The sequence below is a fragment of the Xenopus laevis genome, chromosome 3S (assembly GCF_017654675.1).
Source record: "Xenopus laevis strain J_2021 chromosome 3S, Xenopus_laevis_v10.1, whole genome shotgun sequence".
Lineage (NCBI taxonomy): Eukaryota > Metazoa > Chordata > Amphibia > Anura > Pipidae > Xenopus > Xenopus laevis.
The window spans coordinates 50826679-50854239 of NC_054376.1; the positions used below are offsets into that span (position 1 = coordinate 50826679).

The 27561-nt window shown below is 38.6% G+C and overlaps 1 protein-coding gene across 3 annotated transcripts in view; it reads right to left on the bottom strand.

Annotated features, from left to right (window-relative positions):
- Positions 1–203: 203 nt before the first annotated feature.
- The window catches only part of sema6d.S (semaphorin 6D S homeolog), a 47608-nt gene continuing 20250 nt past the window's right edge, over positions 204–27561 (bottom strand). Inside the window, exons 2-19 of one of the 3 annotated variants that reach the window (XM_041588289.1) lie at positions 22781–22935; positions 20405–20516; positions 18556–18616; positions 17651–17713; positions 17345–17446; positions 16505–16595; positions 16092–16211; positions 15556–15644; positions 14390–14607; positions 14148–14279; positions 12376–12531; positions 12103–12276; positions 11859–11999; positions 11692–11769; positions 11254–11312; positions 10431–10487; positions 9323–9493; positions 204–3507 (exon numbers count right to left, since the gene is read on the bottom strand). In XM_041588289.1, the coding sequence (XP_041444223.1) occupies positions 2183–3507; positions 9323–9493; positions 10431–10487; positions 11254–11312; positions 11692–11769; positions 11859–11999; positions 12103–12276; positions 12376–12531; positions 14148–14279; positions 14390–14607; positions 15556–15644; positions 16092–16211; positions 16505–16595; positions 17345–17446; positions 17651–17713; positions 18556–18616; positions 20405–20516; positions 22781–22889 (3258 nt within the window). In that variant the 5' untranslated portion in view covers positions 22890–22935 and the 3' untranslated portion in view covers positions 204–2182. The remainder of the gene's footprint in view (positions 3508–9322; positions 9494–10430; positions 10488–11253; positions 11313–11691; positions 11770–11858; positions 12000–12102; positions 12277–12375; positions 12532–14147; positions 14280–14389; positions 14608–15555; positions 15645–16091; positions 16212–16504; positions 16596–17344; positions 17447–17650; positions 17714–18555; positions 18617–20404; positions 20517–22780; positions 22936–27561) is intronic. The other 2 variants (XM_041588290.1, XM_041588291.1) reach the window with 2 other exon arrangements.

The following is a 27561-nucleotide window of genomic DNA, read 5'->3' on the forward strand; positions in this document are numbered from 1 at the left end:
TGAGCAACATGTTGCTTGCGAGCCACTGGTTGGGGATCACTAGCCTAGTGGTAACTTGACCCATAACAGAATGGGCTAGTTGACCCAGCAATCATGGCACTCTTGTGCTTGATCATGGAGCCATTTTGGCAAGCCTGAATCATTCCCAGGTGCAGTGCGGTGCTACTGTGCCTACATACTTCAGAAGAATTCATGACAAGCGCTTTCGATTGGATATTTTATTTTTTCTTTACATGCGCTGTTAAAAATCCAAATAGTACAGAATTATTTACACATTCACAATAAAAGATCTACCCTTTAAATACTCTAAGGAACAGGATAGAGCAACATTTGCATGATTACTTTTCTATGCTGGACCAATAGAAAAAAGTTACAATCTGCAGTTTTTATTTTTACCTTTGCACAAGTGGATAAAGCACTTTTTTTAGATAAATGAAATGTTTTTGCCTAGATTGAATGTTAGAAACATCAACATAAATACTGATAGAACTCACATTACGATCTACAAGGCAGTAAAAAGATACCCGGGTTAAAAGGTTTACTGGTTTGGCTTTTTTCAGTCTCAAGTGCTCTTACTCTTTCTCAAACAGGAACGCCCATCATCAGCCTTTGTAACTGGAAATCGATGGCAAATTGCATAACTGGTATTCATTCAGTATAAAAACATTACCCCAAACTTTGGCCATAAACAAAGACTAGTGAATACTTTCTTTTCAGGCAAATTTACACAAGAGAATGAGCCAATTTTTGTTTCCTGTCAATTTGCAAATTACATTGAAAAAATAAACCGGACATTCTCTTGAATAAAACAAATCTAGCCTCAGTTTTGAGCATATTCTCTCTATGTGCAATAAACAATATGTTTATATGCATCTAAATCACCATCTGTGTCGAATATCAATCAACAGCCGTTGCTGTCAAATCTTGGAAATGTCTTGCACCAATTTTAGTAGGTGTTTTAGCTCAGAAATCTGTATTAAATTCCTAGTATGGCATCGATTGCAGAGTTTCTCCTGCTGGATGGTAGTTCTGACTGCCGTCTACATTCTTTTTGTATTTAGTGGTTGAAAGGACTTAGTGAAAATGGATCTGACACTCTAATATGCTGCACCGAAGACACTTTGACAGGCCACAGTAATTGTATTCTCATGAATAAGGCACAAAATGCACAGATCTGGGTATCCTCATCTATTTACAGAACATTGTCATTACCTGCATGACCTTTTAAAACACTCAGAGAACATGAAATGAACATAATTGCACTATTGTTGAACTTAGTACTGTAGCGGTTCCAATTTCACCTTCACTACACCTATGGCAACTAGGAACCGTAATAATATTCCACTATTAAGGGCTGCATTTATAGAAACAATAGAGAAATGTAACTGGCACTAATGTTAAATTGACTACAATTCCAATCATGGTAACAAAGCAACATAATTCACCTTTCTGTTGTTTAGTAGCTTTACCAGTGATAATACACAATATTTATTATATAGCAGCATAACCTTACTAAGAATCTTTGCATTCTTGCACGAGGTACCTCGTTCAGCCATGTTTATCAGAAAAGAAAGGCAGCTCTGTCTCTCCCAGTTTCAATGTAAACAGCTCCATAGCACAGGAGTTGCAACAATCTCTATGGACCTGATTGTGTGAACAGGACACATGCACAGATAGCAAATACTAAGGTCTGGTGTATCAGTGGAGTACAGAAATTGCTGCATGTGATAAATAATGGGCTGGAGCCAGTAGAAGATTTAGCGCAAACTTTGATCAGGACAACTTGGTGAGACTTGTGCAAGAGGCAAGGTGAATGTATACACAACGTTCACATTAAATGGGATGGTTACACGTGGTGGTGGTATGAAATGAAGCCAGTTTTCAAGTATATCGTTAAATGTGGTACTGCTTTAAAAAAAACCAAAAAAAAACCCCTTAAGTAGCATAGCTTTGTGCTACATCTCCACTCTGTGCCAAACAAAAGAAATTAAATGACCAGCACATTCCTTTGTTTTGCTCTTTTGCTCATTTATCTATATCTGCGGGCGGCGAGACACGACGTTGCCAAACTAAAGGGAGCTTCTTTGGCCACTTTGTTTGGGAATGACTAGGCACCTGCCTGCAGACTTTGTATTACAACATCACGCCATTACCTTATTTGCATTAAGCAGGAATATTGTCCTTAGTAGCTATATTTGTTCAGCTGTCTTACAGATGTATTTTGTGAAGTAAACAAAGGTTTTGGTGGCACATCTGGCTTAATAGATGGTGTCCTTTTTACCCCCATACGGGGAAGGGTTCCATGCCCTGTATAACTACTTTGCCGCGACAAAGAAGTCTGTTGGTGAACTATTATAGGTGTCCCTTGCATATAGTCCATCCTTGTACTGGGACTTGGAGGCATATATCCTCCTCGATTAATACTTGGCTGTCTTGAAAGCAAAACACCATTTGGTGAGTTCATATTTTTAGGCAGGGCTGATATTGAATGCCTCTGTGAAGAGTTCTTATGATAGCTCCTTTGTGATTCTAAAGGAGTCATTTGCCCATTTGGAGTTGACGGCACATCCACTCTTTTTGTTGGGCTGTTTCTTGGAAGAGTAGAAGATGGGGAATACAAAGATGCCTCTCTGTTGGGAACTTTAGGCGGCACTTCAGACATGTTTCCCATTGTATCTAGCATTAAAGTTTGATGTGGAACTTGACCATTCTGATGCGTTACTTGAATATCTGCCATAAGAGCTTTGGGGCTTCCAGTGGATTCATTCAAATGTTTCAAAAAGTCATTTAATGTATTCCTTGAATCAACAGAGCGCCTGTGGTCCCTCTTGCTTGACTGTTTTCCCAAAGAATGCTCTAGGTTGTGCAATTTTTTATCCGATTTATGGGCATTTGAGTTTGAAAAGGAAGTATTGAAGTCATGGGTGGCATTTGGAAGAACAACAGCACTCGGTATTTGCCCATGAGCTAAAGGTGAATGGGGTGGAGGGCTGGAGGGAAAATACTGTGGACTTTTAAGAGGAGTTTCTTTCCGTGAAATGTTTAAGTTATTGTGTGTTTTCTCCCACTGGTTTTTGATAGGCTGCAGACTCTTTTGGTGAAGCACCGGGGTAGATTCAGGAGTCGGAAGGGCCGATAGTTCGGGTGGCTGTCCTTGACTCTCCATCATCATTGACTTGGTTTCTCCATTTGGTGGCATTTCCTTCCTACTAGTCAGTATGTTTGTGTAGTGCTTGGGTGAATCAATGCTTTGATGATATTCTTTAACGGGACTATCGAACAATCCATTTAATTTTGCAAAACTTCCACTTGAATCTGTACAGGACTGAGCAGACTCTGCATCTTTGTGGATTTTTCTTGTTTTCCTTGTGAACATCTCCCTGTAGCAGTAAACTATCACTCCTGCAATAAAAGCTCCGAGCACAAAAGCAGCAAGTACACAGGTGATCACAACATTCATGTGGACCATTTGGTTGGCATCTCCTGACTGGACTTCCCATCTTACACCTAAAAATACAAATGACAACATTTAGGGAAACTCGAAGGCAGTAACACAGGTTCTATGGTATATGGACTGCTCTTTAAATACGTTTCTTTTTGGATCATCTATATTGCATTTCCAGTCCATGTGACAGCCATGATGATAACATTAACGAAATGCTGACAGTTGCATAAAACAGTGTTCTACCATTTGACAATGAAGGGTGTTGAAAGGGAAAGGTATTATTGAGTAAGGTTATATAGTTAAAGAATGTGTACAGACAAAAGTTATTTACTAGGAGTTAAAATCAGTAATCATGTTCATACCACGATCTAATGAAATTAGAAATTTTTGCTGTATCTTCTTTCCATTGTAGGATGTCCATACATTGCTGCTCAATCAGTCACACTGACCAAGTCAGCAACTTATTGTCCTTATTAATGTGACCATATTGATGACCTCTCCTATTGATATCTGATACACAGGACATATTGACATTATCAGAAAATGCCACTGAGAAGGGTTGCAGATGTGGTTCCCTCCTGATGGGTCTGAACAGGCTCCAGGGGCCAAACTATTAATTTATCTAGCAGTTAATACAGCTTGCTCTTTTTTGCTAAACTGTATAAAGCATACTAAACCTGTGCGCATTAACAATGCCCCATGCAGTGTGCCATTTTTTTCACTTTGCTCACTGTGTGGGGCATGAATAGCCTCAGGACTCTGCTCTCCATTTCAGCGCATTATGAATTTAGTTTGGCCTGCATTAGGCCACACTAGAATCAAAAGAGGTGGACAGGGGGTAAGCGTGTAGGTCTTCCCTCTACTCAGCCAGGACCTTGTGCAAGCTCATGGTAGCAGGACGCACAGGCCACATAAGGCCCTAGCACACCTCCTAACAGTGCTCATTTAAGGGGCCGCTGGATTGTTGAACAGACGCTTCATTTGAAGAGCAGAATACCACTAGATACAAGTGTATCACTAAGGGGCACACTCTTGTGTCCAGGGATTTAGAAAACAGGCCTTTATATGTCTTACATGAATACAAAACCCACTTTGGAGTTATTTTCCATTACATTGGCAATTTGGCTGTTGAGTTCATTCTGTATATTATGTATATTTCTAGTAGAAAATATTAAAATTTGGTAATACATCAAACATCACACTAGTTCACTACTGGCACTGGGTTTGGTATAAATAAAAAGTGTGCATTAAAAACTGACATTTAGAGTCAGTTGTGTCAATTTTTCTTCTTGAATTAATTATAGCATTCAAGAACAAATATATTACTCTATTTCTACTGCATTACGCATAATTGAGTTACTCAATGCTATCCAATGCTACCTCTATAGGCATTGCTATGCTTCTCCCACTGTTAAAACATAGCAGGCACATACTGACGAACCAATATGGGGCAGGCACTCAAAAAGGCAAAACTTCCACCAGGCAAATGTTCACAAGTGAAGAATTGTCCAAACACTTAATCATAGCTGATTAAGTGTTTGGAACACGAAACGCGTCAGGCTGTTTGACACAATAAATTCTTCACTTGTGAACATTTGCCTGGTGGAAGTTTTGCTTTTTTGAGTGCCTGCTCCATATTGGTTTGTCGGGTTTGTCCTCCCCCCTGTGCTGAAGGCTCAGGTCGGTGCACCCGAGACCCGAAAATCACAGAAGCGTTTTCATAGCGGGCACATAGTAACCCAGACAATCGGTCATTAAACTTTTTCACACTCCTGCTTTCTAGCACTTCTTGTCTATCCTCACCACCATAAACTCCATCTTGAATTCAAACCGGCTGGCAAAGCCCAATTCTTACTCTGCTTTCTCCACTTCTGGCCATAAGCTTTAAAATGATAATAATGTTAATAATATAAAACTAGTTTCGGGATGAATATGAAGATTGCTGCCCATAAGCGCTATTTCCTAAGTTTCCCATTTCTCTTCCTGTCAGGCAGCAGCTGGTAAAATTGCGCACAGTAATTCCCATGAATATTCATGCCTTTTTAAAAGACAATGCTGATGATGGATACAGATATGTGCAAAAGACGTGTGCCAAACATGCAGATCATTGTGTTCAGTTCTGGTTAATGCAATGCAATGCCAATACAGCTACAGGTATCTAATAATGATTGCCTAAACAAAGTACTGCTTGGTGTATATGGACACCCTCTGCCTGTTGTACACCCATTACAGATGTGAAATGTGATGTGTGTGTATTCTAGGATGAATATTACTTTACTAAAGAAACAGCAGCATTGCCTTTCAGTGTATCCAAGTATGTATAGCCAGGATTCTGAACAATAGCTGCACCCCCCCCCACCAGCGAGACTGCTACTGTGTTATATTGTGTGTATAGTAAGGGAAGATGTTGTAATACTTAGCCTGCTGCCCAATTTTCAGCCTTTAACTGTTGAACTACACCTACTCCCTCAAGCAGCCAAAGAGTCTCTGGAGCTGCTTGGAGATCTTGTAGAGCAACAGATTATAAATATGGAGCCCTCGTCACTATTTATTTCCCTGACTTGTGACAAGCAAGGACTACCCCGATAATCTCTATATTAAGACTGGCATGATATGTGTGTGCCCAGGGCATTATAGGATTGTAATATTTGGTTTATGCTCCATTATACCTGAAACCGACAGATCCAAAAGGACATCCTATGGGCACAACAGTGTAACATTGTTTCATAATTGTAATAGGGCCAATTAGATGAATTCATCTCATGAATGACACAAATACTGTTCGTAAAGCAGCACATGCTTGAAAGTTATTTCAGATTATTCCAGACGAGAATAATGTGAAGACAAAGTATGAAAACGTCAGTTTCCCATAGGAATGAGAGAAAGGGTGAGTTTTTCTGTGGTAAGATCTAATCTCAAACTTTGCTATATGTGCCCCTAAAACACACTTATCTTAGAATTATAAAGAGTGATCACTTCATAACCTGCAATAAGACCATTTTGTAGATACACAGGGACTACCTCAGACCTGTCCCAAATCATGCAGGACATTCCTAATCATTGGACCTCAAAAGAGGCAAAATGTGTGATAGGCTTGGAAGGATCAGTGGTGTGAGAGAGCTGGGAATGGTCAGGGCTGATAGGGTGTGCAGCAAAAACATCTTGTTTTGTAGTTAGGGAAGGTGAGATGTATGCAAATGCTAGGCTAAGAGCTATGGCATACTCAAAGATTTGTTGTCCATGAGAAATCTCCTGAAAAATGCCTTTCACTTTACTAACATGCCGATCGCTACATGTAAACACTTGCAGAAGAAGGCATTTTCCAGTGATAACACTGCGCTGATCCTCATGTTAGTAAACGGAAATTTTCGGGAGATCTGTTGCCCTAATGCTAAAAAGAAGGGACTATTTATTTTTGCAGTTAACCAATCTGGCAGATTTATATGCAACCATTAACCTAAAAGGAGAATATTTGGTTAGTTAGCCACCACAGACATAGAAAATCAGAAACACCCACCAGTTAGTTCTAGAAGACATGTGACTATACATGCACACTTGCATTCCTCCAAAGGAAATTAGGATTAATAGAAATACAGAGGGAATCAGCGTTTGTTAGAGGCAAGGCCTTGGAACATTTAGAGCAAAATGCTCTGGGTTATTATGTTTTGGCAGTGCTTAAAGAACAAATGAAAAAAAAAAAAAAAGTCACATCAAATAAAAATTAAAAACTAAGACAAAAACAAACTGAAAAGTACTCAAATACTCTCTCTTGCTGCATCACCATGTTTCTTTATACAGTGGTGTGTAATATGCTGCCCCAGATATTAAACCCAATAGAACTGTTTGCCACCAGTATGGATTTATGCAGTTTAATTACATCAAGTACAGGTTTGGGAGTTGTTATCCAGAATGCTCGGGACCTGGGGATCTTTCTGTAATTCAGATCTCGGTACCTTTAGTCTACTAGAAAATCATGTAAACATTAAAGAAACCCAATAGGCTGTTTCTGCTTCTAATAAGGATTAATTATACTTTAGTTTGGATCAAGTACAAGGTACTGTTTCACCATTACAGAGAAGGCCATCCCGTAATTCTGAGCTTTCTGGATAACAGATGCCATACTTGTACATGGTAATGTTTTTTATCACTGAGAAAAAGGAAACCGTTTTTAAAAGTTCACTTGATTGTAAAACTCTCTGTTGCCGGAAAAGTGTAAAAAATATAGATATAGATAAGATAGATATGGCCACTATTTACTGGCAGTTTAATCTAGAAATACCAGTTAAATTCAATAAAAAGGCAGGTCATTACTGCATAAGCCCTGTACTACGTGTCACTATATGGGAACATAAGTCCCTGTGGTGTGACACTACCTGTTGCCTCTCCATGCCTCACTGATCATATCACTTAACTGTTGATTTCATATGTCAAGTTAAAACCTTATTCTCATGACAGTGGTCATCTTGGCATAAGTCAGAGAGAAAGGTGAATTACTACAATAGAGAGATTCCTAGTCACTTGTGTAGCTGTTCTCCCCTGCGGAAATCTGGCCCTTTCATGAATATTTCCCATGGGTAAAACTTGCTGGCTACTAAAGCTTCTTACAAATCTGTTTTTTAACCAATAAGAAATGACGGGAATAAAACAATAGCGCTGTAATCAAAAAGAAACAAAACAAAAGAAACACGAAATGGAACTTAAAAATATATAAATGAAAATACACTGCCATAATGTCTGAGGGAAAACCTGAGCCACAGTTTCAAATCATGGCTAAATAATTTGCATTGAAAATTTAGAAATGGAAAGGAAGCATTCATCATTCCTGTACCCTGGTGTATTGTTTCCTGCTTCCTCCATTGTTGGTTAGGTACCAGCATCTCCTCCCGCTCCCATTCAAAGCAGCATTAAAGGAACAGTAACACCAAAAACAAAGTGTTTTAAAGTAATCAAAAGATCATGTAGTGTTGCCCTGCACTGGTAAAACTGATGTGTTTGCTTCAGAAACACTACTATAGTTCATATAAACAAGCTGCTGAGTAGCAATGGCGGAAATTGAAAAACGGCTATACAGCACAGGATAGATAATGGATAACAGATAGCATTATGTTCTACAGAGCTTATCTGTTATCTGCTGTGTAACTTGAGCCTTTTCTCCTTTGAATGGCTGCCCCCATTGCTACACAGCAGCTTATTTATATAAACAATAGTAGTGTTTCTGAAGCAAACACAGCAGTTTTACTAGTGCAGGGCAACACTGCATTATATTTTTATTACTTAAAAACAATTACATTTTTTGATGTTACTGGTCTTTTAAAGGCAAAATAGATTCATGCCTAGTATTTCTCTTCAATTGATGTCATATACAATACCACGAGCAGAAACATTGTTTCTCTGCATGGCTGTAAATATACATATGTATGGGATTAACTACTGTCTTAGACTGAGTAAACAGCATCTTGCTATTATGATCTAGGCAGAATGGCAGAGATGGGGAAAGCAATAGAACATTTCCCACTGATGTGACATAATATATATTATCTATCTGTATATATACTATATATGTAGGATCTGGATCTGCTCTGCAGATGGATACAAGGCATTTAGCAGAAAACTTGATATATATCTCAGCTATGTTATAAAGTCATTATTCCTCTAACATTGTAAATAACAAAGCTGATTTTTTAACCTGTGCTAGTAAAGTACAAATTGACCATCCCATTTGTGCCATATGCTGTAGGGCCAACACTAGCCAATCTTCACGCCAACCAACACTGGATTAAGCAGGGTAGGTAGTTTTACTTGCCCAATTGTGTACAATAATGTTATAATGGCTGTAGGTTTCCACTCAGATTGCCATGTTTCCCTTAAAGGCCTTACCCTCGTGGACACCTGTTGTTAATGGATCAATATACTCAGAGGTGTTTGGGTCATCTTGGTATATAAATTTCCGAGAGCCAGTCATTCTGGGCTTCCAGGAACCAATCACTTTAGGTAAAATGACTGGGCTACTTGTCATGGTGGTTACAGAAGTAGAGGGAACCTCAATGTCTGTGGTAGCAAACGAGATATTCATTAATTGGTATTCACAATACACAACTTATTACGACAGGTTTAGAAAAGAGAGAGAGGAATTCCTTGGCTGTTAGAGAACAGCATGCCTAGTCTTGAAGAACTGATTCAATTCTTTTGTATTCTTATCCAAAATGAATATAAAAAGGCACACATTTAAGGCTTAGCAGCAGACAGCTAACATAGAAATAAACTCTATTCACAAACAGGATTTATCCACTTTCTGTTAAACAGTTTATGAGGGTCATAGCTTTCTGCGTGCACAGAACATACCATTTCTGCATACTTAAGAAGGGGGTAACCATATTATATATATACACATTGGTTGTAGTAATAGTCAAAGGTTGTAAATAGCTCTTTATACATATAGGAAAGGCTCAGCTATACAGCTGTTCTCACTCACAGTTATATATAAACACAAAGATGGAATGTTCTGTGCATGCAAAAAGCCATGCCCATTATGTTTTACAGTAAGTTGAAGAGAAACAGGATTTTGAAAATAAGAGTCAATTTCCCTTTAAGTAAATGCATAATTGTCTATAAAGATGCTTCATGGATATGGTGCTGTCCTTTATCATTAATAAATGTAAAACAGGTATTGACAAATGCATGGGCAGAAGGAATGAAAGCTGGCTGGCTTTCATGCTGTGGAAATGTCACAGAATAAATTGCATTTTAGCAAAGAGAGTTGACGTTCAATCAATCAATGATAGGGAACATGCGGCTACACATAGGCGAGTTTCTGATTGGAAGAAAAGGAAGGAGAAAAGACCATCTTTCTGTTACCAGGGGGTGCATGGAGTTAAAGCACAGTAATGAGGAATTGCCAACTGCGGAAGAGATCGAAGGGGGGAAAAAAAACCAGAAGATGCCGAACCCAAAAGAAAAGGCAAGAAATGAATTAAATAAAACTAACCAGATGTTGGATCGCCAAATATTTTGTAATCTGGTGTAGTTGCAGAAGGCAAAATGTCTAAAATTAAAGGAACAGATAATCAGTGAAAAGTAACCAAAAGAAAGCAAAAAAGTTATAATTTGTGAATTGAAAAAACAAATAAAAAATTCTGACTATTTCAAGTCTTTGGACAAGCGTCTGATCTGCACTCTACTAGCTGTTGGTCAATGGGAAATAAACTCCTGTGTTCTACACGAGCAACATTAATAATGCTTGTGTAGAAATGCACTTATTCATAGAAACAGTCAACCTGTAGCAGTGCCATAGCTAGATGTTACTGGGCCCCACAACATTAATTTTAGGGCCCTCAACATATACAGAGGTTGTCCTGTTTTACCAAAATGTCTTGAAATTGCCCATTAATTAGGGTCACATGGGCCCCCTATACCTCCTGGGCCCCCCGCAGCTATACAGTTTGCTTCCTCCGTAGTTACACCCCTGACCTGTATTGTGATTTATTACATGGTGCAACTCAACTGAGCCGTTACATCAGCTACACATGCAATTTAATCTAATCCATCTGACCCAATTGTACTGCTGTGTGCTGAGCCCTAAAATAATCTACGTGGCTGCCTCTAGTGCACTAAATTATCGGCTAACCAAGATATGCAAGTCGTGGTTCAACTAATAAAGCATTGGGTACATATGCTCTGTGCTTTAAGTTGTTGTGTGTAGCCAAACACATGAAGGACTTTGTCTTTGTACTAAGGTTAATACAGCAACATCCTTAAAGAAAAAAATGATTAGTGAAGGATTTTGTAAGGTACTCAGGGCAGATTCTTACCATGACAGTCGCCAAGCTGTACTGTGTTACCGTATTCTACATCCTGTTCATATCCAAAGCTGCATTAATACAGAAAACGATAAAAAAAAAAATTTATGTACACAAATATTAGCAGAGGCAGCAACTTGTGCTCTGCACCTTCTTCAAGTGTAAATGGAAAAAGACATCAGAGCAGCAAGTTCCAGTTAGAACATAATATTGTGTAAACACAGAAATCCAATTTATGCTTGTTTGTACAAGAGAATTGTTTTGTCATAATTAATAGAACTCCCTTGAGATGCAATGCTATACCTCCCATGAGAATTCAAAGCATATTACTTGACATGCTAGGGGTATTGCTTACTGTCTCAGAAGCATTCTGATGAAAAAATAAAATATCTGGACTAAGCAGAGAAAATGTAAAGGAAAACTTGCCCGAATAACAGAAATGTTACTTACAACATGCCAGGTTTCACTCTTCCGCAGGTCTCGTGGTTTAGCCAGCCACAATAAGGATCTCTGGCACCGATGCAAGACCTGTACATGGAAAGAAAAATTACTCAGTATGGATTGCTGAAAGTCTGAAAAAAACCCCCCAGAAAATCAATATTACAGAATTCACTCACTTTTTGCACGATCCATATCGCTCACAGCGGCTCATGGGCAGTCTAACAATGCAGCCTGAGTATGCCACAAACAAGGCATGATGGTCTCTGTCCATCTGCAGTGATATTACTTTTCTATCCTCCTCGCTATTCCCAGAACACCTACAGTAAAAAATGGCAGTTTGATCTTAAACCGCAGACAGGCAACTATGCTCTGAGGTGGGAATATGTGACATTGCCAAAGACAATATAAGAGATGACTTACTTTACACGGTTGTAGGCATCAATCTCTTCCAGTAATACACTGTCATTCAGAGAAAAGGGGCTGGTCTTGGCTAGGATCTTTAATACAACACCAGCTTCAGAACCCACAAACATCACTGTGTAATTTAAGTAAGGCCCTGCCAAGTGGTCCACTGCTACAGCAGTTAATCTGTACCTAATTAGACAAGAAAATGTGTATCATGAAATCTTACCCTTTAAGCGATCAACTGTCATCACAAATACTAAAGTGCAGTTTGCGGACACATTGGCATACCTTACGCGTGTCTTAGTGAACCACGGCTCTTCTATTATAGTTGGGATTGCAGAGTCCATCAGTGGATGGGACTTGATAAAAGATAAGGTTTCATCTGGAAATTCTGTAGAGGCCCTGTAGCCTTCTCCAAAACCATGTCTTGCACAGCAACCAGGTCTGATAAAAAGAATATAATCTTTTTAGGCTCACTGTAACATGGAATGTAAAGCAAAAGCAGCTGTGACTTCAGAAACATTTATGGTATTACTGCATTCGATGCAACTTAAAGGAAAACTATACCCCCAAAATGAATACTTAAGCAACAGATAGTTTATATCAAATTGAATGACATATTAAAGAATCTTACCAAACTGGAATATATATTTACATAAATATTGCCCTTTTACATCTCTTGCCTGGAACCACCATTTCGTGACTCTATCTGTGCTGCCTCAGAGATCACCTGACCAGAAATACTACAACACTAACTGTAACAGGAAGAAGTGAGGAAGCAAAAGGCAGAACTCTGTCTGTTAATTGGCTCATGTGACCTTACATGTGGTATGTATGTATGCACAGTGAATCTTACGATTTCAGGGGGCGGCCCTTATTTTTTAAAATGGCAATTTTCTATTTATGATTACCCAATAGCACATACTACTAAAAAAGTATATTATTATGATAATGGTTCATTTACATGAAGCAGGGTTATACACATGAGCTGTTTTACTCAGTATCTTTTAATAGAGACCTACATTGTTTGGGGGGTATAGTTTTCCTTTAAAAAAATAGGCTCAGCTAGATATCAAATTGCTGGTCTTTTTGTTACTGTAAATCACAACACCCAGAAAGCAAGAGCGCAGCTGAAGAGCTGCGAGTCTGCAGTACTTGGCTTAAGCCATAGTTGGTATTCATGCTACAGTAAAACTGTAATGGACCCTGCAGCACACACTAAATAAGATGCCCATACAAATCACTTAAACGGGCCAAACAAAACTAAGGTTCACAATTTGCCTGCATAATGTAAATACGGACTAAAAGCCACGCAGCATTTCTACAATGTAAATTCGATCGAAACCATTGCCAGTTCTTGTTTTTTAAAGGAACTGTAATGGCATAAAGTGAAAATATTAAAATATAAAATTACTTCTCTAGGGAAAGGTAGTAAACCCCTGATTTTCTAAAACTAGCCTTGTGTAAAGCTGAATCGAACTGGAGTGGTGGTGAAGCTAATGTCAATGTATGGTCACGTTAAGAACTTTAGGTGGTCACACACAGGTAGCTATATATAAGCTGGTGGCAGACTAAATTGGCAGCTTATTGGGTTTTTAAAGGGCCCGCTGATGGGCTTCCCCCATTGGGCAGATATCAATCAGACAGGTTAAAAAATCCAGTTGGAGCAAGGACCACATTTCTGTTGTGATCTGATTATCGGGCCCTAGAAATCCACTCGTTTAGCGACCTTGCCTGACTCTTGCTTGGCAGAGACAATTTGATAGGAGGCAGTTATGTGGTTCAATACATACAAAACTCTTAATTTTTGGTTTTGCTGACCCATTAAATGAGCAGATTATCAGAGGAGATTTAAAACATTGAACCTTTCTCCATTCTATAAAGATATGCTCTAGGTACATTGTCTATATATACACACACAAATCCAACTGACACCTATCGGACATCTATATAACAAGGTCTTCTGATCTGTAATTGACATGTTTATCGTCATATAATTAAATACCCTGAAACTATTAAGATTTGTGTGCTGTGATCATAGCTTCCCTCTTTTGTAATACCTTGGCTTAGGTACTCTGTCTTCAGATACAGCTGTCCAAACAGAGTCCGGGGACTTTTGTTCTTTAAATCTTCCTCTGAATACCTTTTCTATGTCATCCATGGTGAAAGCGCAAACCGCTGAACCTGGGATACTGAGAAAAACAAGGAAAACCTTTGATGGTTGGCGGGGCTGCAACAAAGTCTATTTGGCTAACAAGAAGAAAGTAAAGCAGTTCATTTGATGTCAGTTTTCTTCTCTTACCTGTTCAGCTGTGTAGTAAATACACCAACAACAGTGGGAATTCCATTGATTTCTATTATGTCTGTGATAGACTGCAGAACATCAAAGTAGAAGAATGAATCCCCAGGAACAGAGCAATTGAGTCGCGCCTTTACGAATGAAGTCCAGTGTTTCTCCAGCACTCGCTGTGAGCCTCCCAAGTCATTTTTGCATATGCGTGCCACCCGAGAGTGCACCGCCTGCAGAATTGAAGCAGAGCCAAGGGAAAAGGGGGGATATGGTAGAACTAATGAAAATCAGCATAGTAAAAGATTACATTGTATCTATACTTGCTAAATAAAACATATCCCATTTTATGTTTGAATTCAAAGGTAAGGTAAAGCAGACACTATTTAACTTAAGACTAAATGTCCAGTTTAATGCACCACAAAGCAAGCCCATAACATTCACACAGTTTCCCCACTCTTTAATTAACCATGCGTAAGTGGTTTAATAATTTACAATGGGTCATCTATAATGTAGCCCGAGTATCACAGACTGCATTTGTGTCACTTAAATATTTAACATCTGGGAGGCAAGACGGAACCTCGGCTCAAATATAAACACATATATGAATTTAAATCTTAAAAGGGAAACAGCTTCCTAATAAGGATCATGGATCACTTTTGTCAGAAAAACTAGTGCCCGAAATATTAGCCGAAATATTCCCATTATATGGGGAAATAAATGCCTGTGTTTGATCTACAGGGCTGGTTTTGGACATGCATTTTGCCGAATTACCAATAATTATTTTATTGCGTACAATAAATTGTGGGAGGCACATTTATCAGGTTGAAATTTGAAGTTTTTAAAAACTCCCCTAAATTTGACATGATAAATCTCTAAAATCAAATTAGATTTTTTTTTAAAAAACTCAAATCAAATTTGAATAACTCCCTAGTTGAATTTGACAGTTTTGACCATAAAAAACTTTGAATTTTCAATTCGTCCCTTGATAAATGTGCCCCTAAATGTATGGATACAATAAAATAAATACTATATGCACAAATAGCAGCTCTAGAATTGCACTCATATCAAGCAATAGCATGTCCATGCTGGTATATCCAGGATTCATGTACTGTATTCCATATCCTTGCTAAAACCGTCTCACGAGTTTAAATTTGTAACATTCCCAATTCTGCACTTACCTTGCCTAGATTATTATGTTCAACAGCAATCTCCCGAAAGAAGAAATAGATATAATTTCCGTATTCTATCGCATGGAGAAAATGTGGCTCTGGAAGTTTAATGAGACAAGATAGTTTTATCAGTGCCAGTATATTAGATACATACAACACATCTTGTGTTCATACATTATTGCCGCAGCTGTGAGCCCACATACTCCAAGCCTAATGTAGAAATCTGAATGGATTCAAGCATAATTGATCCTACTGTCTTCAGTACTGACTAATGACATCCAAAACTCTTAAAGGATTTACATCACGCTTAATGTTTGATTTTTTTATTTTATTGGAGAATCAATCCATTTTGAAAAAATGCATTTAAAGTAAAGACACTGATGCATCAGCATGCAATGGCATGATCATCTAGTAGTGTCGTACAAAAAGGTTCTTGAATGCTTATTAAGCATTATATTTCTGAGAAATGCGAATACACTACACTCACTAAGCTAGTAATGATCACATCTCTGTGCAGTTTTTAATAGAAGCATGGTCTCAAGTACCTTTCAGCCATTTGGAGTCATATTTAATTGTCCTCAGAGCAAATCCATCCCCCATACTTCGATAGATCACAGCGTCGCTGGCTTGGAAATCGGCCATGGTAGCAGAATATAACTTGCCATCTAGGAGACAGAGAAGATTTTGGGGATGAGTGGTCATTGTAGGGATGCACCCATGCAGCAAATGCAGCCAACTCAGTATGTCAAACATTTAATAACAGATCTCTCACTGAGCACTAAAATAATAAGCAAATCCAGGAGTCAATTTCAAGCTTATCTGCTTGTGACTTCCTCAGACACCATTAATAGACTGAAGCTCTGCTGCATGAAAGATTCTGGATTGAGCCTTTGAAGCACTTGATGCTAGGCATACACAGGCCCATCCCACCAAGCCAAGCAAAGAACCGCAAACTTACCAGCAAAGAGGGCTACATTGGTTTGTCTGGCATCAAATGGGCATCTTGCCAAGCCACTAATTTCTTCCCCATCATACTCGAAAGTATTTAACTGCAAAAGTAAAATAAGTAAAGACTTGTTTCTTATAATAGAAAGCTAGAGCCAAATTATGAAGACAATGTGGAAATGTCAAGATTGGTTGTGGGACAGAAACACAAAGATGCCAAGGAACTATACACTTTATATTATGGGGCAGATTTATCAAGGGTCAAATTGAAAATTCAAATTTTTTATGGTCACATTTGACTAGGGAGTCATTCAAATTCGATTCGAGTTTTTCAAAAAATTTTAATTTTGAGATTTATCATACTCTGGCCCTTCAAGAACTCAAATTTGACTATTCGACACCTAAAACCTGACAAATTGCTGTTTATGTCAATGGGAGAGGTCCAGGGATCAATTTGGAGATGTTTGACATCCAAGTTTTTTCTGGAATCAAGTTTGTAAAATTCGAATCAAATTTATCTGAAAAAAATTGATTTTTTTTTAAAATAAATTTCAATTGGTGAAATTTCTAATTTATGGGCGTTTTTAAAAACTCACACGAATTCGAAATTTGACCTTTGATAAATTTGCCTCCGTGAGTCAGGGAAGGAATATTTGTAGAAATATAATTATAGGACAATCTGCTTAGTAATGGTCTAAATTATATATTTTAATTCAACAATTTAAAAATGCAAAACAAGGAGCCATACACATCACTTTGGGGTAGAATATCATATCGGCAGGACGACACACAAGTATATTGTAGGACACAACAACACCCACACAGGGTAAGTACAACTCATACAGCATCTTACCGTGTAATATCTGCATATAGGATTGAATGCATTTGTACCACAGACAAACACCATCTCATCGTTTCTTGGAACGAAAACCTTGATGTAGTTATGGCATTCATCCTAATCAGGAGGAAGAAGTAAATGTAAGGACAATATTAAGAGTCTGCAAGGCATTTCTCATACATTTCAGAAAGTATTTTAATCAACGTTGTCCTTCAAGCTGGTCCCTTGCTTCTGCAGAGACCTTAAATGTCTTGCAATTAAGGTCTCTTGCTTAGTAACAAAAAATTCAAGTATTTGGCATTTTTGACTAGAAACACTCACCTTGTGCTTTCCTTTCATCGCACAGTTTTTACGGTCTGCTGGGCCCGACCTCCATGTCAACCTCTGAGAAAATCAAAAGCCAAAAATTTAAAACCCATGAATTTGTCTGTATTTGAGTACAGGGATATTGTCATGATAGAATTACCTATTCTAATAATTCAATGACATTTTGTAGATAAATTGATATAGCTGTGTTGATTTTCTATTACATAAGGTATATGGTTTTTGTACTGATATATATTTACATCTTTAAATTATAAGGATAATATATATATATATATATATTGACAAATCCAAGTAATCCTTTGCACTCAGCCCATTAACAATATATTTAAGAGGGGTGTATGTATGGATGCTGGGTTTTCATTTGGAGGGGTTGAACTTGATGGACTTTGTCTTTTTTCAACCCAATTTAACTATGTAACTATGTAACATGGAGACACTTTGTGCCTTAAAGAGATACGGCCACCAGAAATTAAACCTTTTTTTACATCTATCATAGTATTGACTTAGTTTGCAACTATTTTACCATAAAGTATTTTCTCATGCATATTTTAAAAAGTATTTTCTAAGCGTCAGTATCATTTTAAGCTACCAAAAAATGGATTTCAAGGAGTTGACTTTCAAGTTAAAGGCTTACTCAAAACACCCCAAGGAAACATTTAACCATTTTGTTTCCTCTGCCTTGGTAAAGCCCATATGAACTTAAGTCATCCCAATAAATCATGGGTCTTGACATTACATCTGATTCTGATGCTTATATAGAATCGATCAGCTGAAAAGTGACCAAGGCTTTTTTTGGCTGAAACCGCACTGCCCACCACCATCCAAAAACAAAAATATATTTTTTCCAAGAAACTATAACTTTCAGAAAAAGCACTTGCACAGTTTTAAAGCCCACTTACTCTGCTCGGAGTTAATTCAGTCTTCGGTACCTCATTTAAATTGACAGCATAAACCTGATCTCTGTGGAAGACAGAAGAAGAACAAGCTACTTCAGGATATAGAGAGAAAAGAAAAAAGCTGCCCTTCAGGATATAGAGAGAAAAGAAGAAAGCTGCCCTTCAATGTAGTCATGCATAGCATGACAAATCTGTTTCAGGGCCCTTGTCAGACAAAGTTTGCAGCCTGGCTGGATTTCTTTGTCTGGATCAGGATGGTTATGGCAGCATTACATTTCACTCGCTTCAAAAGAGTATCACTTTCATTTAGTTCCTCCTTTGCTTGAGAGCGTAATATATCCCCTTTCTTCATAGTATGATCATACACAAACACATCAATCAGGAGAGAGAGAGAGAGAGAGAATCCTATTTATCAGTAGTTCTTTTTTCTCCACTCATGTGCCTTAAACAGGGATCAAGGAATAAAGGCTCTGATTACTGCAGTATAGAGCCATGAGGTCCCACCAATATGGTTTTTCCTCAGGTGCTCTTCATGATCATTTCTTTTTCTCTGAATATCTGCCTTGATACATGGGAGTAGAAGCTACAAAACCCGCAGTGTTGACATTAAAGCATTCGTTTACCTTAGTTCAACTTTTCACTTGGTTTTTCTAGGTTTTAGATTATTTGCCTTCTTCTTCTTTCTAGCTTGCAGTTCTAGGGATCCTTCCATAGGCTGAAGTCCTGTTTCCATTTGTAATTGGTCTATGGAAGGATCCACCACCCCCAACCCAACGACATTGAAGCAACACAGAAGATCATTAAGCTGTGTCGGAAGGTTGGGTTAACAAAGGTCCACGGGGCTGGGGGGGCTTTTAGGGGAAACTATTCAGCGTGCAGCAGCTCCAAGATATGAACACATTTCTATGATTTTTATAGGAATGTGTTATCACTTTAAAGCAGCCCCATTCACATAGCACTATCTTTTTTGGCTGATTGGATCAGTGACCCCCAACATCCAAACAACATTTTAAACTGCAAGCTACAAAGAAGAAGAAGAGGAAGGCAAATGATTTAAAACCTAGAAAAAAAAACAAGCGAAAAGTTGAACTAAGGTAAATGAATGCTTTAATGTCAACACTGCGGTTTTGTAGCTTGTACTCCCATGCATCAAGGCAGATATTCAGAGAAAGAATGCTCTAGCCCAGTGATCCCCAACCAGTAGCTTGTGAGCAACATGTTGCTCTCCAACCCCTTGGATGTTGCTCCCAGTGGCCTCAAAGCAGGTGCTTATTTTTGAATTCCAGGCTTGGAGGCAAGTTTTGGATATATAAAACCAGTTGTACTGCTAAACAGATCCTCAATGTAGGTTGACAATCCACATAGGGGCTACCAAATGGCCAATCACAGCACTTATTTCGCACCCCAATAAAATTTTTCATGCTAGTGTTGCTCCCCATCTCCTTTTACTTCTGAATGTTGCTCACGGGTTCAAAAGGTTGGGGATCCCTGCTCTAGCCCTATAATAAGCTTGGACCTTATTTGATCCTGTTCAGGGAAACACATAAATGTGTTTATTAACAGAGAAGATTTTCTATTTACCACCACCCCAATTTATAGGGACAGGGATCATCCTTTCTAATCCAGCTGGAGATACAATTTTTATCGATATTTGCACTGAGAGCAGAATCATATTTTCTGTCAGTGTAGACAAATATTACAAATTTTTATTTGCACAGCTGCCTGCCTATATAAATATAATATATATATATATATATATATATATATAGATAGATATAACGAATGGTACATTTGAGCGCAGGCAGAAATAGAAAGCAGAACCAATTCAAATAAACAGATTAAGGGAAAATACCTTCCAGCCACATAAAGTGTATCTCGAATTTTCAGCATCAGTTGAAAGTCCAGGCTGTGCTGTGAATCATTGCCTGAAGGGCGTCCTCTAAATACTGGATATTGCCTTGAATCTGCAAGTTAAAATGGGATGCACCATCACTCTGGATTACAGCACTAGGAATCAATATCTGCCATTGATTAGCTGTACACACTTGGTGTAAAAGGGTTTAACCTAAATCCCCATAGCAACATCTTGACTAGAAATGAATATATTATAGAGAATGTCAGCAAATCTGACCCACTGCTGCTTGAGATTATATATGAAGTTTAAAGGGGCTGTTCACCTTTAAAAAAAATTTTTTTAGTTGAGTTGGTTTCAGATTGTTCACCAGAAATAAATGCTTTTTCCTATTGCTTTCCCTTTTTTATTTATCGTTTTTCCAAAATTAAACTTTAAAGTTTCATATTCCTGTCTCTAGTGTTTCAGTCTGGCAGCTCAGTGATCCAGGAGCAGACTCTAAGGGTCTGACCGCATGGGCAGACTCGGGGAGATTAGTCGGCAGACGACACATCTCCTCTTCTTTGCGGCGACTTATCTCCCCGATCTGCTTTCCAAAGGCTAAAATGTAAATTGCCTGGGGGCAGGCGAAGTCGCCCGTAATTGCCTCACGAAGCGTTCCGTGTGCCTGCCCCCAGGCGATTTATAGTTTAGCTTGCGGAAGGCAGATGTTACAATTTGCTACATTTAGTTGATACAATTAGTTCATACATTTCTCTGTGGGAATATTAGCAACTATTTGTATCAATTCTAACAGTTGCCTTTAATGAAACGCAGAGATTCTGCTCAGCAGGAACAAAGGTAACAAATCAACTAAATGTATAAATTTAGAACCGTTAAAGAGTCGGCGACGCCCCCTTTCCCAGAGCTGCTTTAGAAGGTAAAAATTGAAACTTTACGCTTCAATATTAGTTTTAATATTATTAATAATATTATATAATATTTTAATGAGTATTAAATGCAAGTCCATGGTGTTATACAATAGTAACTATACAGCTAACCGGTGGGACATTAATTAAGTTTGCAGCAAGTCCAATAACATGTAGCAGCTAATCAGATGATTGATTGCAAAACTACAATTCCACATGTCTCACATTATATTCTACTGAGTGAACATACAGTAACTAGTCATTAACAGAAAAGTAAAGTACTAAGCTGGCCAATATTAGGGATGCATGTGTATAGAAAACGGATCTGCACACACACTGGTTAATGCAGTTGGAGAGTATCCCCTTTTATTCAGCCACCAAACATTTAACGTTTCGGGGGGGGAGGGAACACCCGAACACCCACCCTTCATCAGATCCTGATCCTGTGTCATCTTGATCCTGGTGAAGGGTGGGTGTTCCCCCCCCAAAACATTGAATGTTTGGTGGCTGAATAAAAGGTGATTCCGCTGAATCTTTTCTGAAAGATTTGGATGAATTCAGCGAATCTCTTTTGGCCATACACGTGCCAATAAAAGCTGTAGACTTAGCCCCTTCAGATTGAGTTGTCAGCTTATTGGTTCATGTATGGGGATTGAGAGAGAGAGAGAGAGAGAGAAAGTTACTGCCTGCATCCATTAAGAACCCGACTACAGATAATCTAGATTTGGCCAACATTGTTGGAGGGCAAATCAGGGTCCATTTGTTTAGTAAACTCACTAAACAAGCCAATCTTGTATGTAAAGTATGTATGGCAACTTTATAGCCCTACTACCTGTGGGTAAAGGGTTATCAGGTAACACTGTATTTTACTGTGGTCATAAACAGAGCAAACAGAGATATGACACCTGCAGTTTTGAGCTTGACTGTGTATATATACATACTGTATATAAATGCATACAGTCAATACAATACCTCCTCAGGCAGATTTTCACCTTACTTTTTAACTACTGTACCAAAGAAGCAGCACTGTATATTTGGTTTCCCATATCTTCCCTTAGAAAATCAGAAATGAATTAAACATATGCAGGAAATTTAACTGTAGCTTGGATGAAACTTGAACCTGACTTGATTTAGAATATAAACGTATAATATCCTATGGCATGCATTTTGTTGGAACAGTATAGTACAAATTTGACACGTCTAAATGCCCCGAGGTTTGACTTCTCATCTAAGGGGGTCAATTTAAGGCAGCAAATGTAGTGGACTCACACGTGTGCACAAGACCTTGGAAATGCCTGGGCCACTTTTATGCACTGGTCCAAGTACTACCGTTGATCATGTCACATTACTAGAATCACTTGCATTATGCTGAACTGATGGAAGAATTAGACATTACCCTTGGCTCTGTGCTCTTGAATGTTACATGTCACAAGATAACACTTTATTATCATCATTGAGTGATACTTACAGTGATAATCGACAACATTAATAGGCTCGTCATCCTCAGGAAAGTTAACGGCACAGACCGCACTTACGGTGAGCAGCAACGCCCAGGCAAAACCCATGCAAAGCGTCATGGTTCAGCAAGTGTATTATTCCTTCCTTCCAACAATGTAATTCTACCTGCAATGACAAACAGACATCACTTATAACTCAGCCGTGTATGGAACAATGTGCTTTATTTTCAACAGCCGTTGATTTTTTCCCAAACAGGGGAAAGAATTATGTTAAATGGAAAAAACAATAGAGGAAATATATTGAGCTGTCTGAGTGCAAGAGGACTTTGTAATATGGATAACTATTTAAAAAGGGACTACACACTACACAATGTTAAAGGGGTTGTTCAACTTCCAACACATTTTCCAGTTCAGTTCGTTTCAGATTGTTAATGAGGGTAGTGTGTTATTGAGATGGCACTGGGAACGCTTTGTTTTCAGAAGTTGCCTCACCTTAGGGCGACTTCGGAAAGCCCAAGCGATCAGAGAGCCATCCTGCCGGTGATTTACATTCTAGCCGATGGGAAGTCATTTAGGGGAGATTAGTCGCCTGAAGAAGAGGCGATTTGTCGCTGGGCGACTAATATCCCCCAGTAGCCACGTCTGCCACCACTCTAATACTCCAGCGAATCTCTTGAGAAATGTATCAAATAAATATAGCAAATTGTAACAATTCAGAGTCTGCACCTGAATTATCGAGCTGCCAAACTGAAACGCCAGAGACAGGGACATTAAACTTTAAACTTAGATTTTGGTAAAAAAAAAAAAAAAAAAAAAGGAAAGCAATTGTAAAAAGTCTTTATTTCTGGGGAACAATCTGAAAACAACTGAACTGAAAAATAGTTTGGAAGGTGAACAACCCCTCTAAGTCTGTGCTTAGTACAGGGGCGAGTTCTGATCATGTATAAAACATATAGCGCTGGCAGACCCAGTATATATCTACACACTGGAGCAGCTTTTAATCCAGCTCTAATATGAACATTCTATCCAAACATGTGGCTTGGGATATTCTATGGATTCTACCATTAGGAATTTGACTCTTTTATATTCTGTACAAATTCACGTTCATGTGCTCATGCCCCCCCCAATTCAGAGGACAGTACATAGATACTTTATATGTTATTGCATGCTGGGTTCTGTGGATGAACCCCAGGGGTACCCTGCTTAAGCATGGCCTGTTCTGTAGAAAAATAAAGATGAAAAACCCCATTTGTGTTCCCAGTCAGCGCAAGTGAAATCTTTCTTCTCTTGAGCGCTGACTACGTGACTCTTGTCTTCTGTCCTCTATTTGGGAATAAAGTATTTTTTTTTCAATGTCCCGTTATAATTAAATTCCTGCTAATATCTGTGCTCCATTTGTGGAATGAAATGGCTGGAGCTTGCTAGCAGAATTTCATGTCCGTCTGCATGGCGTGGGGGATGCAGGGCTAATTGTAACAAAGAGCGAGGGCTGCTTGCAATGCTTTGGTCTCCGTGCTGATACACTGGAACAAAGATGATATGTTGCCAGTGCCAAAGTCGTATTGCATGGTAGATATCCTGACATACAAATATAGCAGCTCACGCAGCTAAGGAAAACAGTAATTTCAAGACTGCCTTATTTTTGTTTACCTAGAACCTATTAGAATGCCAGCACTGCAAATCCCAGCCTGCCACTGTAACACAATCCAAGGGATTCTGCACAGAAACAAAAGGTCCTCTCTTCCCCCATTAACCCTGTGTGTGCTGCACACTCTCAGCCAAAAATATATTCAAACCAACCCTATTATACACAACTAGAGATATTTATAGCCCATTAACTGACAGCATCTCAGTGAGTGATGTACTTGACCCAGAATGGAGAGTCAAAAATGCAATAAACTTTCAGGCCACCCCTATCACTGTGTAATGGCTGAATAACCCAACCCTTCCCTTCCCACCTGCTCACAATCTAAAATTAGCAGGTCTCTTGGGGAAACAGACTTGCAGCTTAAAGGGCAATTCACCTTCATTAGCAAAACTGTAATAACACATAAAAGCCACAGGCGTGTTCAAATTTAGAAATGTGTTCAAACTTTCAGAACCTGCCAAATTTTGCAAAATGAACATGGTAATTAGGGGTGTGGTCAAAAAATTGCCACGTTCCGCATGTCAAATCTTTTTGTCCCGCTTTCCAAAACGTTGGGAGGTATGCGACAGCGCTATATAAATGACAATAATAATAAATACCATCAGGGCTGCCCTAAACTATTGCCTGGGGCCCCATACAGGCTAGTTTGCACCAGACTCTGTGACTAATAACTGCCCAGTTGTAGAATCCTATAGAACATCCTTTAAAATGAAACTAACTTTCTTGGTATAGTTCTGAAATTGAATATTGTGTGCGCAGAAGAAAGGATCTTTGTAACTGCAGTGCATGCTGAAGTAAGCCCTCAATAAATAGAAAAAGGCAATAAAACTACTGGTAACTAAAAAAAATGGCCCAGTTTAGTAGCAATAGGGAATAATCGGCCAGTGTGCCAAAAAGCTGTTATAAAGAGAGATTTGGGAGGAACAACATGTTCCCACAACCCACTGACTGTTATTTTCACAGTTTTAAAAGTAGGCAAAGACATCATTTGCAATGTGCAGGTATCACTTTTACTGTCGAAAGAAGAGAAATCTTGTTTCCAGACGTCTTGTCACTTGTCAATTTTAACTGCTAATTTATCAGTCATTTCCCCCGTGGATTTATCTCCGCTCACAATTCACAGGCGGCTAGGTTAAACATGATTTGTTGTGAATCTGTTCCATTTCTTTATTTAATCAAGGCTTTATTTTTATTGTTGGAAATCATGGAGGATTGGCTGGAAATGGCCTGCGCATTTAGCTTGATATTCCGTCGCTTACTTTTACTGCTACAAAATAACACATTACGTTTATTGCAACTAGATAAATATCCTTTATTAGGAATGTGCATCTTAGGCTGGCAGTGCACAAAAAAAACACCTCATTCCATTTGTCTAAGGACTTCTGAAATGGTATTCTTTCAATGTGTGTGTAGGGAGATTGGTAGAAAGGAAAAGAATAAATGTGACTCAAAGGGGGACTTTGCATTTAATAGGACATTGTAAAGAATAAAGCTGATGGCTCAGTTGTTGCCATTCAATTCAATGGGAGGTCATTTTGGGGAGCTTTGAAGCTGGATAAAACATACCCTGTGTGCCATCAAAGAACATAAAGGGATACTGTCATGGGAAAATATGTTTTTTTTCAAAGCGCATCAGTTAATAGTGCTGCTCCAGCAGACTTCTGCACTGAAATCCATTTCTCAAAAGAGCAACAGATTTTTTTTATATTCAATTTTGAAATCTGACATGGGGCTAGACATATTGTCAGTTTCCCAGCTGCCCCAGCCATGTGACTTGTGCCTGCACTTTAGGATAGAATTACTTTTTGGCAGGCTGTTATTTCTCCTACTTAATGTAACTGAATCAGTCTCGGTGAGACTTGGCTTTTACTATTGAGTGTTGTTTTTAGATCTACCAGGGAGCTGTTATCTTGTGTTACCTTCCCATTGTTCTATTGTTAGGCTGCTGGGGGGGGGTGATATCACTCTAACTTGCAGTACAGCATTAAAGAGTGACTAAAGTTTATCAGAGTACAAGTCACATGACTGGGGCAGCTGGGAAACAGACAATATGTCTAGCCCCATGTCAGATTTCAAAATTGAATATAAAAAAATCTGTTTGCTATTTTGAAAAATAGATTTCAGTGCAGAATTCTGCACTATTAACTGATGCGTTTTGAAAAAAACATGTTTTCCAATGGCAGTATCCCTTTAAAGGGCAACTAAACCCTGCAGTCTTTCTGCTGGTGATTCAAGTGCATCTGATTCAAGGTATATAAAGACCAAGAGTAAAGTGCTTCATTTTTTTCATGCACAACAGGCCTGTATGGATTCAATAACACCGGCGCCACAAAAACATGCTGGCTGTTGCAAATGCTGAAAAAAGGGGGTGCAAGTGATATTGTACAATTCCATTTGTAGATGTTATCAGTTGCCTTTAACTTTTTATTTAATATGACTTGCTTTTCAGTACTTCCCTGCCCCTGACTGTTTGCTAGATTGTGAAGCAGAGAAAGGAAAGAATGGTCCCGATATGAAGTAATGGATCAAGAGCCAATAGCCATTTCATTGCCAGGGCAGATATATTAAAAAAGGATATACATCAAAAGAACATAAATTATTGAAACATTACAACCAACTGAAAAACTAGATTGACTCTTGTCTGCAACAACATGTCTACATTTTCTGTTTATACTTCATGTTCCTTCCACCTTTATATTGAATCTAACATCACCAAATACCCAAATACATTCCCACTGGCTGTTCAATGAGGCCACGGACAGCAATATGCACTGTGGCATCTCATTGGATACACTGCCTGCATAGTTAATCCAACATACCTTTCACGGCACAGCAACTTTAAGAGACAGCCAAAGGGATGAATGCATCATATTAGCAGTATAAAACTGCTAATAACTTTAAAAAAGCTTCAACATTTAAATTGGAAAAGGGCTTAGAAGAGCAGCCCTTGCAAGCTGACTTTTTTCCGACCCTCTTTAACAGAATTAACTAGAAAGACTGTCAACAAGTAATGTTGTATGAATCCTCCTGGCATCAGTGTTTGAGCCACCTGTTAGTCTTTCTGTGATTTACAGGGTTTCTGTACTGATATGTATACCCAGACTGACTCTTATCAAACATGGAAAAATGTACTGAATATGGAAA